Below are 11,900 nucleotides of genomic sequence, written 5' to 3' on the forward strand. Positions count from 1 at the left end.
CAATTTATATGGCAGTTGATGAATACTATCTATGCAGTTTAGTAATACTGCTATCTCCCCGCCAATGTAAATACCTGACATCAACAGCCCTTCAAGTATAGACCAAATTAAGAGTTACATGTGATAACCAAGTAAAGAATTATCGGACTCTACTAATAAAATGCAGTAAAAAGTGGGGGGAGGGGCGCTTACTGTTGGCACTATTTACTGTTTCCAGAATAGTAAGTGCGAATGGTAACCTACTTTCCAGAATCACGAGAAGCGTCGAACCTCAACTCCATGACTTCAGTCAAACGATGAGAGTTCTCCAAACACAAACAGGACCCATCTGGTCCTGTTCTATTCAATTCATTCAATTCTAAAATGAAACATTACGTAAAAGTTTCCTGTCCAAATGTCCTCAGGCTCATCAGCGAGCTATTTCATGTACTTCTTTTCTGAAGGAGGCTTCACAATGGAGAGCATCAAAATCACTAGACAAGGTCAGTTAGAGTACTCATCAGAGGTCAGTTGAAATTGGTTTTCTGTAAATGCTTATTGGGAATTTCTAAAGCACTGACTTGGAGAGGCCAGGAGCCTCCATCAATCCCTGCTTGGATGGCCACTCCTGTCACCACTGCCAGGTCAGGGTCTACAGACGTGTTGGGATCCTTTCCGAAGAACTCTTGGATGACCTGGCGTATCCGAGGAATCCGAGTAGAGCCCCCAACTAGAACCACCTCATCAATTTCTGTCTTGTCTAGGTGGCCTTCTTTTAATACTTGCTGGATGGGCACGAGTATTTTCTGAAAGAGATCTTCATTGAGGGAATCAAAGAGCTTGCGTGATACTTCTGTCTCAAACAATACCTGCCGTTCCCCACTCTTGCTGTCAGAAGGGCCAGGTCTAAACACCCTGTTCACATGGTGACCATCCCCTGGGCTGAGCTGGTCTTTTGGCAGGTTAGAGTCATCTTTCTGAGGTGTCTGGCTGTCCTTTTCCTCAACAGTGAGTAAAACTGACACCTGGGCAGACTGATGAAGCGTCAAATTTAATTTGACCATTTCCACAGCTTGTCTTAATCTATGGATTTCCTCTTTCCTGGAAGGGAGAAAGCCATAGGTTTGATAGATCTGTTTATATAAATACTGAAGCAGTCTCTGATTGAAATCTTGTCCTCCAAGTTTGTTGTTTCCTAAAACAACAATTAAAAACTTTGTTATACATATATGCATATATATATATGTTATGAATGTTAACATATTTTAAGAATAACAAATCTTGTAAATGCATTAAAATTTTATTAAGATAAGTATCAACTAAATGGCAAGGGGAAATGGTTATCTACTTCGACTTATTCTAGAAACAGTTTTATCTCAACTCTTACCGTATCTGTTTCATCATGTACGATTGATAAACAGTGCCAGCAAAGGTTAGAAATTCTAAACGATGTAAAAGGAAGTATTGCAAATGACATCAAATAATTTTTGACCACACAGGAGAATAATGTCATCGACTGCTTTGTTATGCAGCTATTTGAAACACCAACTGTCATTATTCTCAACAGAAGAAAATGAATTTTGTGATTAACAGGTACCAATAAACATACATTTGATCTAACTGTTAACGATTATAATAGAAATATTAAGAAAAAATGTAATATAAACTCAAAGTATGTACCTTGGCTCTAATGAATCTGGTTAAAAGAGTGAAAAACATGTATGTCAGAACAATTATACAATTCAATCTAAACACCCTTATAATTCTTAACCTAAAAAGCACAAAGCAAAAATCCTGAAAAGACATTTAAAGTGAAAGATCTTATTCTTCAGTGACATTAAAATTGCATTTGTTAAGACATTTACTTTATGAAACATAAAATCATCTGAAACTCTTAAAGTCTTCTTCCTTATGTTCCTTTCACCATCACAAGAAAGCCCCGAAGGAACTTCCTTGTCTGACTTATTGGAAGTCTAGCCATTTTATTGGACAGTTAACTGTGATCTATACACAGACTGACAGGAGCAATACTATACAGAAAATGACAAAATATTCTGAAAACCAAAACAACATGCTACATGCTAGACACCTTAAGGGAAACATGCTTGAACCTCTGTAATTCTGTGTCTTTCTTACCAGACATTGCTCGTGTTAGGAACATTCCTCCTTGTTTATTCAGTAATGATACATCAAGAGTTCCTCCACCCAAGTCTATGACCAGCACATAGAAGACGTCAACCTTGTGAAGACCATAGGCCATAGCTGCTGCTGTTGGTTCGTTTATCACTCTCAAGATCTTCAATCCTGAAAGACCCAGCAGAGGAAACCTTTCTACTCAACTTATGACACCAATATGTTTGTTTTTTCTTTAACATGAGCTTCACCACACAGTGATAAAAGCCGTAGGAAAAATACAGTGGTATGAGAACAGGAGATCTCAGCGGAGTAATTAAAATTATTCTGAAACAGTACAACATTAAAAAAAAAAAAAGAAGAAGAAAGAAAGGAAAAGGCTTAAGCTTAGTAACTTGACACTTTATTAACAATTGAGAAAAATCTCTTCCAGACTTTTCTAATATTGATGGTGTACCTGGAACTATAGAGTTGTGCAAGTGTGATAAGCTGATCTTGTGACAAAGAGCACATTCCCTTGATTAAGATTTCTGCTTTGACCTAACTCCACACATAACGTGGTCTCTGTAAAATATGGCATTACACTTCAGGAGCCACATCGACTCTTGCAACTCTGAAGACTTCCACCAAAGGTCAGATTGCCCTTCCCTTTAGTTATAGATCATTCTGCTCTGGTCATGTACAGGACCCTATAGTCAGAGATTCAAGTATCACTCGTCCCTTGAGGCATACCTGATCATTCACACGGCATGCCTATGCTCTGACCACCCTCTGGCCCTTTATTCTTCCATTCATGTTAGTTGCTATTAAAGTTTACATCAGTAGCTCTGAACAAGTGGGATTTATCCCCATGAAGTGAATGGAATGAACAAGGACACTGCTGATTGCCTACAGAGGGGTCACCAGATACAGTGACCATTCGTGAGCAGGTAAGGATAAGTTCTCATAGTAAAATGTTACATTTCATGCCTATCTATGCTTCTACGTAGCTGAAAACAAGCACCACAATACAGGACCTAAAGGACAGTGTTACATTCTTTTCATTCTGGAAAGTCTGGAAACACATTCACCTTGTATCTGTCACCAGAAGTACACAAGTATTCATGTTCTCTTTCAGTCTTTTTCATATGCCTATTAGCTTAATTTCTTTTTTCCTTTTTTACATTTTTGAGGACTGAACTCAGGCCCTGTCTTATCTGCTGTAGAGAAGTAATCTACCAGAAAGCTACATCCCCATCCCTAGACTGCTTTCCCCTCCAATACACACTATTATACTAAAGAGTTCATGATTATTTGTAAATTTAAATAAACAGCTAGTCCATCTGTCACAGTATATGTGCCTACAGTTGATTTACAAAATGGCAATTGTTGCTGCAGAGGTTTTGTCCTAACAAAATCCTGAGAAAAATGCACAGTCATGGGTGTTATTACCGGCAAGGTGGGCAGCTTGAATTGTTGAATTTCTCTGTTTTAGGTCAAACTCTGCCGGTACAGAAATGACAGCATTGGCAACTGGCATTCCGAGGTATTCCTCTGCCATTTCCTTCAGTTTGAGCAATAATCGAGAGCCAACATATTCCGGAGAAATGATGATGGTTTCATTACTTGTTACAGAAAACTCAGCCATTCCGTTTTTGTGTAAAACCTGTGAATGAGATTTGAAAAACAACATTGTAATGACATGCATGCATATACATACATGCATTTGCTTTCATATGTACATGCTGGATTTATTCAACAAAAACTTCTATAAAGTAATACAATCCACTCTAATCCATCCAGTATGCTTTTCCAGATTAGAGTTTACTGAATGTGATACTTTAAAATTTATAAAATTAATCCCTGTTATGGGTTTCAGTAATAACAAAATGTAAGTCAGAGTTTAATAGGAACCGTAGGATACTCTCACTACATATTTATTGGAAGGATGAATGAGGACATGAGTCCCTTTATTGGGAGCTGTATGTCTCAAGACCCTCAGTGGATACCTTTTCACTTACACAAAGCACTTAAGAGCCTCTCTGTTGTCAACATATTCAAACAGCCGTTATCACTAATATTATACTTTGGGCCCATTACTTAGCATTGCAATGCCTGCAATCCCAAATAACCAGGATGGCCACCAGTGAATAAAGCCAGACAAATATGCAGTGAACGGCTAATGACACTCAACCTGGGTAAGAATGAGAAGGGTGGAGAAAGATTACATCATGCTCCTCTCAAACATTTACAGATTGCTTATTTCTGGGATATTGCACTTCATATTCTTAGCTAGTCAGAGAATAAAAACCACAGGAAAGAAAACTATAGGAAATCACAAAGGAGACAAGAACTTATTCAGTAAGCTGTGATGATAACAACTGTCTAGGGGGTCTAATTCTTTAGAATACCACTTCATAACTTGGGCAAAAGTCCCACACGGGATCAACAAAACCAAAATTAAATGTTGTAAGAGAAACCACTGAAAAATAAATACATAAAAGCATTAAGATGGAAAACCAAAGCAAACCAAAATAAAAAGCAGAACTCGAAAGATCAAGCTAGTGAACCAATGGCAAAGATGACGGTTCCCACTGTTACTGTAACTCAAAGCCACTCCTCCGAGACTGACATTTCATGAACGCCTAACACTTTGACAACAAGAAATTACACATCGTAAAGATGATAAAGCGAAAACAACAACAAAAGCACACTAAGACGGTATTTTATTGTCAGTAAGGAAAAGTGAAACATGTCAAAATAGGACAAAAAAGATGCAATGCATCATTAAGTAAAATAAAAACACAGGAGGCAGAGGCAGGCAGATCTCTGTGAGTTTTAGGCCAGACAAGTGTACAAATTCGAGATCCTGCTTCAAAAACAAAACCCAACAACACACAACAAACAAACAAACAAAACACCAGTAAATATAATGTTGCTGGAAAGCAAAGGAATGACATTTAACACAAAATGCAATTTTTTTTTTTCATTTGTGCATCGGCAAACAAAATAAACTGGCATAGTGGCACAGGCCTGTGATCGATCGCAAGAAGCTGAGGCTGGCAGATTCAGCAACAGCCTGGGGCTCTGTAGCAAGACCTACCTCAATCAGTAAATAGAATCACACCACCTATTGAAGATACAGACACTCAATAAAAAATAATGGTTAAGAGCATGTAACCCTTCTGGTGTACAATGATAGAACATGAATAAAATTCCTTAAACACACACACACAAAAACACAGAGTCAACTCATCAATTTTATCACAATATACACAAAGATATGTATGTATGTATATATCCATATATAATCTTTATGAATACTTGAATATTTAAATAACTTCAGATATTAGTGTCATACCAGAAAAGTAAGATAATACAAGAGATCTGATGAGATAGATCAATTTCATAAGAAAATAGCTCCCCAGTCATTAAAGAGAGGTGCACTATCTAATGTCTGTGACATACTGTTGCATTATAAATACATCAGAAAACACAAAAACCTAGTGCACAAATGTTACATAAAACAAATATATACAATCATAGAAAACATTTACTCATAGCATATAAAGTTTCATTGTCCTTCCTAAAATATCTTGAAAGAACTAATCAGATATTGTGAGATGGCGGAATAGCTACACAGCAAGGCCCAGTTCATTGACCAGGAAATCACTGAATTGATTCACCCTGCAGCTTCCGAGAATTTCTTGGTGGGAGACTATAACTTCCTTATAGGTAAATCCAGCTGAGATACAATGATGTACATGCGGAGACAAAGCATTAATTGAAATAGTATAATAAACTAACATACACTTTAAATTCATCTCCTACCTTGAATGGATATCTGCCAATTTCAGCCTCCAACTCTTCCGGGGTGAAAATCTTCCCTATGAACCTTTTAGCGTCATATATTGTGTTTTGAGGATTTGAATCTGCCATCTCTTGGCTTTCGTATCCCACATATACATCGCCATCAGCAAAGGACACCATGCTGGGGATGCTGACATGCCCATTTTCATCTGGAATCACCTTTACTTTTCCTGTTCCAGGAAAAAACACACCAACGGAGCAATAGGTGGTACCCAGGTCAATGCCAATCACTTTTGGAGTAGGCAATGGTAAATACTGTTGTGCCAAGTAGCCAGCCAGCAGGAGAGTCAAAACAGCTGAACCTGAAAACAGATTAAGTAAAAGACATAAAGTTATCAAGCTACTACTATACACTCTTCCTACAGCAACAGGTGTTTAATACACTCTTGAAACCAACATTTTACTTTACAGGATTAATAGCTAATTCTTTGAGTCTTTCATATTCTAATGGGCAACAATTAAAAAGAAAATCAGTCAAATGCCCTCACAATTGTATTTTTGTGTAATGTTATAGTAAAATAAAGGAATAAAATATAAGGATATTTCAGTAACAATTATGCTGCTGCCAAATGGAAACATCACACATGTAAAGCAAAAGCTGGCTAGAATCCACTTTTCTTGACCTATTGATATTTAGATTGATAGCTTCATAAAGTTTTATGTACATTACTAAAATGAATTTCCTTATGAAGTTCTCACAGCAAAAGCTTTGGTATTGTAAGATTAACATCTTTGTTTACATTTACATCATCCCTACCCATTCAAAAGAATGAAATAAGTAAGTTGGATGCACTGATTCTTAAAAAATTTTAAATTGCTCCTACTGTTACCTCATAACAGAGCCCAATGAGTGCTTTCGCATATTTGAGTATGAATTAAGGTCATACTTCTCAAAGAGATAGCATTTACAGAAGTATATAAGCGCTAACCCTGAAGGCAACAACATGTTGGTTTCCTGAAGACAAGTTTGTCCACCACTGTATTCCACAGCAAGAAGGCTCAATTAAATATCAATTAAAGAAAAAAGATCAAATGCAAAAGTCACGCATATTGTACCCACAAAGCGAATAATTCAGACATCGCTCTGAATTTAGAATTAATGTCGGTATTATACACCTGTTCCCACTCAGTCTCATGCTAAGAAACCAGAATGTCAGTCCGTAGTGCTGTGGGCAACTGCTCTTTCAAATCAACGCCTGGCTCACAGTAGATCAGCCTACCCACTTGTCTCTTCCGACTGACAGACGAACCCTAGACGCATTTCGTCAACTGCAAGGGATGTAATTCCCAAACGCTGAGAATCCAGCTAACACAGAACAAGGAGCAGAATCCCCTGCCAATTCGGCATCCCGAGTGCAGCCCAGGAGCCTGCATCTCGAGATGCCCACCTCTCTTTCTGTCCGAATGCAGCTGCTAACTCAAGACCCAGGTCTTTGGCAAGGGGGGCATTTGCAGCCCCGCGAGCCCCGGGGCGTGTGGCTGCGGGATGGACCCCCAGGAGGCCTCCTCCCCCACCACCAGCCGGACCCCGGGCCCAGGCGCCCCGCCCCCACCTGCTCCAAACAGCCTCAGCCACCCCTGCAGGTTCCCTGCGGCTGCGTGACCTGGGCTCAGCAGGGAGACAACCAACCCCTGCCCACTCAGGCCTCCTCTAACCAACCCGTCGACTGCCACAGCAGCAGGGACCCTGGGATACTGACCTAATATCGTCATCTCTCCAGCCATCAGTCCCGCCGAACAAGCCGAAAGATGACTGTACCGACGGGAGGCACCGCCCCCTAGCCGTCGGACGTCCCGCGGCCTCCTGGGAAATGTAGTCCTGAGTTCCGAGGTATTCGGATGTGACTACGTCTCTCCCCCCATCAGGGACTCCATTTACCATGAGGCCGCGGGGTGGGAGTCCTCGCACGCCAGTGAGGAAATGGTCTGTCTCCCGACTCACGAAGGCCCAGCAACCAGGCTTCGCCGAGGGAGCAGCCTCCCGGAAAGGTCGGAGTTTGTGCAATTCATGAAACCTCAAAGCAGTCCCGGTAGCCCCGCCCCGCCTCGCCGCGTTGCGTCGTGGGAGTTGCAGTTCTGGGCTTGGCCAGAGCTCGGAAGGCGTGGAGAGGAGGAGAAGCGTCAGGAATCTGAGGTGGGTTGCGTTGCCAGCCTGGCGCGGGATTCAAACGTCTGTTTTCTCGTTCCGCCTCCGTTTGCGGTTTATTCCTTTGCTCGAAGTCAAGATTCCAGATAGAGTTCTCGCAAGCCCTCCAAAGCCCCCTTGGCATTCCTAGAAGGGGCTGTGCGGGGGTGCAGAGGAGACCTGTTGGGTGCATCTGCTTTTTGCACAGCCTTGCAACTCTTAAAAGCATTTACTGTTGTTGGCAGTACATTAATTCAGAAATGAGGTTTACCCGAGACTGCGAGGACACATTTTGCTTTCCCTTTTTAAACTTTAAATTAGAAACAATCTTATTTTATATGTCAAACCCAGTTCACTCTCCTTCCCATTCTCTCATGCCCCCCACTGACCCCCCCCCCATATCCCATCCCTCTTCTGCTCCATAGAAAGGGTGAGGCCTTCTATGGGGGATTATCAAAGTCTGTCACATCATTTGGGGCAGGGGCTAGGCCCTCCCCTGTGTGTATAGGCTGAGAGAGCATCCCTCTATGGGAAACGGGCTCCCAATGTTCATTCATATACTAGGTACAAATGCTGGGACATTACCCGGGGTCCCCTAGACTGCCCAGGCCTGGTGATTGCAATTCCTGCTGCCCACTACGCTGTTGTCATTTGCAAGAGAAATGTCTCCAATGGGCTCATATATTTAGACATTTGGTACCTGGTTGGTGGGTTATTGGGGGAAGTTAGGGAAGTTTCAGTCCATCACTGAGGAGCAGGCTTCCAAAGTTTGTGACTTCACCACACTTGCAGTACTTCTGGTTACAGCTGAGATATGGTGCTTTAGCCTACTGCACTGGTGACCTGCTACCGTGTCTCCCCTACCAACATGAATATCTAGCCTTCTGGAATTTTCCCTTCTCTTAAGTTGCTGTGGTAAAAAGATGTAAGCTCTCACTCAGTACTTCCTGCCACTATACCTCACTGAGCAGTCTTGGATTCTATTCCGTGAATCAGTAAGCTAACATAAACACTTTTATAAACTGCATTGGTTGTAGTGTTATCACAACAATAGAAAAGTAACCAATATGATCCCTTTCGGTCGATGTAGCCAGTATATACCTTTCCTCCTGCAGTTTTCTTTTGCTTACTATGCATCAATAGAGTACATTATCTCAGAGTAGAAAACACTTATCCTCAAAAGGGATGTAGCATGCTATACACAGGTTATTTTCATTGTTTGTTACTATTACTATAGTGATAGAAGCCTATTACTACGTAATTCTATAGACTAGAAATTTGGCATATGTTTTGATGGATGAAGATAAAGTTGTTAATCCATTTAGGTGTATCCTGAATTACAATCCTATTCTTCGTTTACAAATAAGTTTCCTTGTTAGGGCTTTCCTTTTATATTTTTTATTAACTTAACAGATTTGTCTCTGTTGTATATTGCACATTGATAGTTGCACATGGATGGCTTTTCTAATTAGGTTTTTCCTTGATTATGTTATTTTATATTAATAAGGATAAAATGAGTTGAATTTCTAATTCTAAGCACCCCAGAATGTGAATTTATTTGCAATTGGGGTTGTGGCACAAATAATTAGATGCTATGATGTTACCTTCAAATATAGTGGTCTCTTAGTCTAGTATTACTGTACTCTTTAAAAGAAAATGGCAAAAGATACAGACACAAGAGTTCATACGATAACAAATGGTATTAAGCAATCAATGGCTCATGCTTGCCAACATAACAGTACAAAGATGAAAGAATAGCTCTACAGTCTTCAGAAGGACCCACGGTGGGTGCTGGTGGCATTGACTTTGTACATCTATCTTCATTGTTCTGCAATAGTAAGTTCCTCTTATTTAAATCACGTATTTTTGGGTACTTTATTGTAGTAAGCCTAGAAATATCGCATGATATAAAAGGAAAATATTTTAATTACAATAACTTGTCCTGGTGAGTAGAGTCTGTAGTTGTTCACTTAAAGTCTCTGGGGAGTGCATGTAGGAAAGTGCTGATATTGACTCATAGATGAAGACATAGGCTTCCAGTTATTGCCACAATGAGAATCAATGATACTGTTCTTCACTCAGGGATGAAGAAAATACACAGGACAAGTTTCTGACCTTGGTAAATAGGTAAAAAATGATACTGATGTCTACACAAACCTGACTAGTGGATTTGTTCATTTCCCGTTTGTTGAAGTAAGAGTTACAGTTTGCTCTCTCCATTCTGTATTCTACTCAGAGATTAAAATGTTTACTTTATCTCTTTCTTTTTTTATTGCAATTGACTGCTGTAGTGTAAAAAACTTTCTAGAATACAACAAGAGTAGGGTAACTCCCATAATGAATTAATAGTGCCTGGCATGGGATTGGAGATGAAATATGCCACACCTTCTATTTTTATGTTTAACTGAACTATTTCTTACATGCTGCAGTGTTTGCTAGTTATGGAGTATGCCCAAGTTAACATAAATACAGTTGTCTTGTGTTCTGTTGTGTGTTGATTTTCGAGAATACTGCTAACTGCATTGTGAATGTTTAATAGATTCACAAAAGGAATGAATAGAAATAGTAAACACAAATAAAAGGCTTTACATATAAAAGCATGTTAAGTGAGATTTTTAAGTGTTTGAGTGATGGCTGATTACAACAGGGTCTAGCACATTGGAGTATTTCCACCTGAAGATTAGATGCTTTCAAAAGAGTGATTGATCTGTGTTGGTGGAGGCCATCATAAATGTTTCTAAATCAAATTCTTATATCTATTCTATGAGCTTTTTCTAATTGCCTGTGTTTTCAGACACCATACTGAAAGCATTTTTTTACTTCAATATCAAACTATATAAGTTTATGCAGACAATATGATCATAATATAAAGATAGCTAAATTGTTTTTACATTTAATGTATGACACCTGCTTCAAAGAAACACTTTGTAAAAAGAGACTTTTTGAGGTGATATTAGATTATGATTTACATACAATTCTTGTGAGATGTGGTATTGTACTGGAGGTTGAACCCAAGACCTCATTCGTGCTGAGATGAATATTCTAGCACTGAGCTACCCAGCCCTACTACATTTGTTAAAGAGAGTACTTCATTCTTTCTTACTTATTTTTACTCTAACAGAAAAGAGAAATGTCATTGTTAGTGGAATGATTTCAAATAACATAAATTTAATGTTTATGTTAAAATATGTAACATGCTATATTAAATAGAACATTAATAAAATTGTCCTTCTCCTAGAATTTACCCTCAGATTATTCCAGAGATTATAAAATTATTTCAGTGCTCTCTACTTGAAGAACTTCAAGTATTAGCAATGAGTTGTTTTATTCATGAAGATGATGAATTCAGAGGATCTAGGAAACTAGACTTATAACTTAGATTTATTCTTTTATTAATGTGGATTCTTCTTCTAAATTTTAGGACCACTGAAAACATTTATTTCTATATCCTATTGTAGGAAGTTTAGACACCACAATAAAGAAAACTGAAACTAACCAGCTTCCCTGATTCTTATATTTTCTTGATTTGTCTCTGGCACAGATGTAACATACCTTTCAGGTGGACTTTTCTTCCCACCAGCCAGCTCCCAAATCACCACACAGAGACTTCTTATTCATTATTAAACCTCGACAATAGCTTAGGCTTGTTTCTAACTGGCTCCTATAACTTAGTCAGTTCCTATTAATTTACTTTCTGCCTCCTGGTTTTATTACCTTTATCCCATTTTATGTGTTCTACTTTCTGCCTGACTTCTCCCCTGCCTCGGTGCTTACTCATCACAGTGCTCTGTTCCTTTCTGTGAGTCCCACCTAA

The 11,900-nt window shown here is 39.2% G+C and overlaps 1 protein-coding gene across 2 annotated transcripts; it reads right to left on the minus strand.

Moving 5' to 3' along the window:
• Positions 1 to 282: 282 nt before the first annotated feature.
• Hspa13 (heat shock protein family A (Hsp70) member 13) lies at positions 283 to 7,740 on the minus strand. 2 transcript variants are annotated; one of them, XM_051191765.1, is made up of 5 exons: positions 7,662 to 7,740; positions 5,923 to 6,263; positions 3,544 to 3,757; positions 2,116 to 2,283; positions 283 to 1,174 (listed from the first exon to the last, which is right to left on the minus strand). In XM_051191765.1, exons 1-5 carry the CDS (start codon positions 7,684 to 7,686, stop codon positions 507 to 509), a joined length of 1,416 nt encoding a protein of 471 aa, XP_051047722.1. In that variant the 5' UTR covers positions 7,687 to 7,740; the 3' UTR covers positions 283 to 506. The 2 variants fall into 2 exon arrangements, with proteins under 2 accessions (XP_051047722.1, XP_051047721.1); XM_051191764.1 differs by lacking the exon at positions 7,662 to 7,740 and adding an exon at positions 7,022 to 7,098.
• Positions 7,741 to 11,900: the final 4,160 nt, after the last annotated feature.

This window comes from Phodopus roborovskii, unplaced genomic scaffold (genome assembly GCF_943737965.1).
Source record: "Phodopus roborovskii unplaced genomic scaffold, PHOROB, whole genome shotgun sequence".
In the NCBI taxonomy this organism is placed as follows: Eukaryota; Metazoa; Chordata; class Mammalia; order Rodentia; family Cricetidae; genus Phodopus; species Phodopus roborovskii.

What these genes read in the sequence shown, in the direction of transcription:
- Hspa13 (XM_051191764.1), bottom strand. Translation starts at nt 7,097, where the DNA reads ATGAGACTGAGTGGGAACAGGTGTATAATACCGACATTAATTCTAAAT. An exon ending in TTGGCAGATATCCATTCAAG is followed by an intron (nt 3,758 to 5,922) that starts GTAGGAGATGAA and finishes TCTCATTCACAG; the next exon opens with GTTTTACACAAAAACGGAAT. An exon ending in CCTAACACGAGCAATGTCTG is followed by an intron (nt 1,175 to 2,115) that starts GTAAGAAAGACA and finishes TTGTTGTTTTAG; the next exon opens with GAAACAACAAACTTGGAGGA.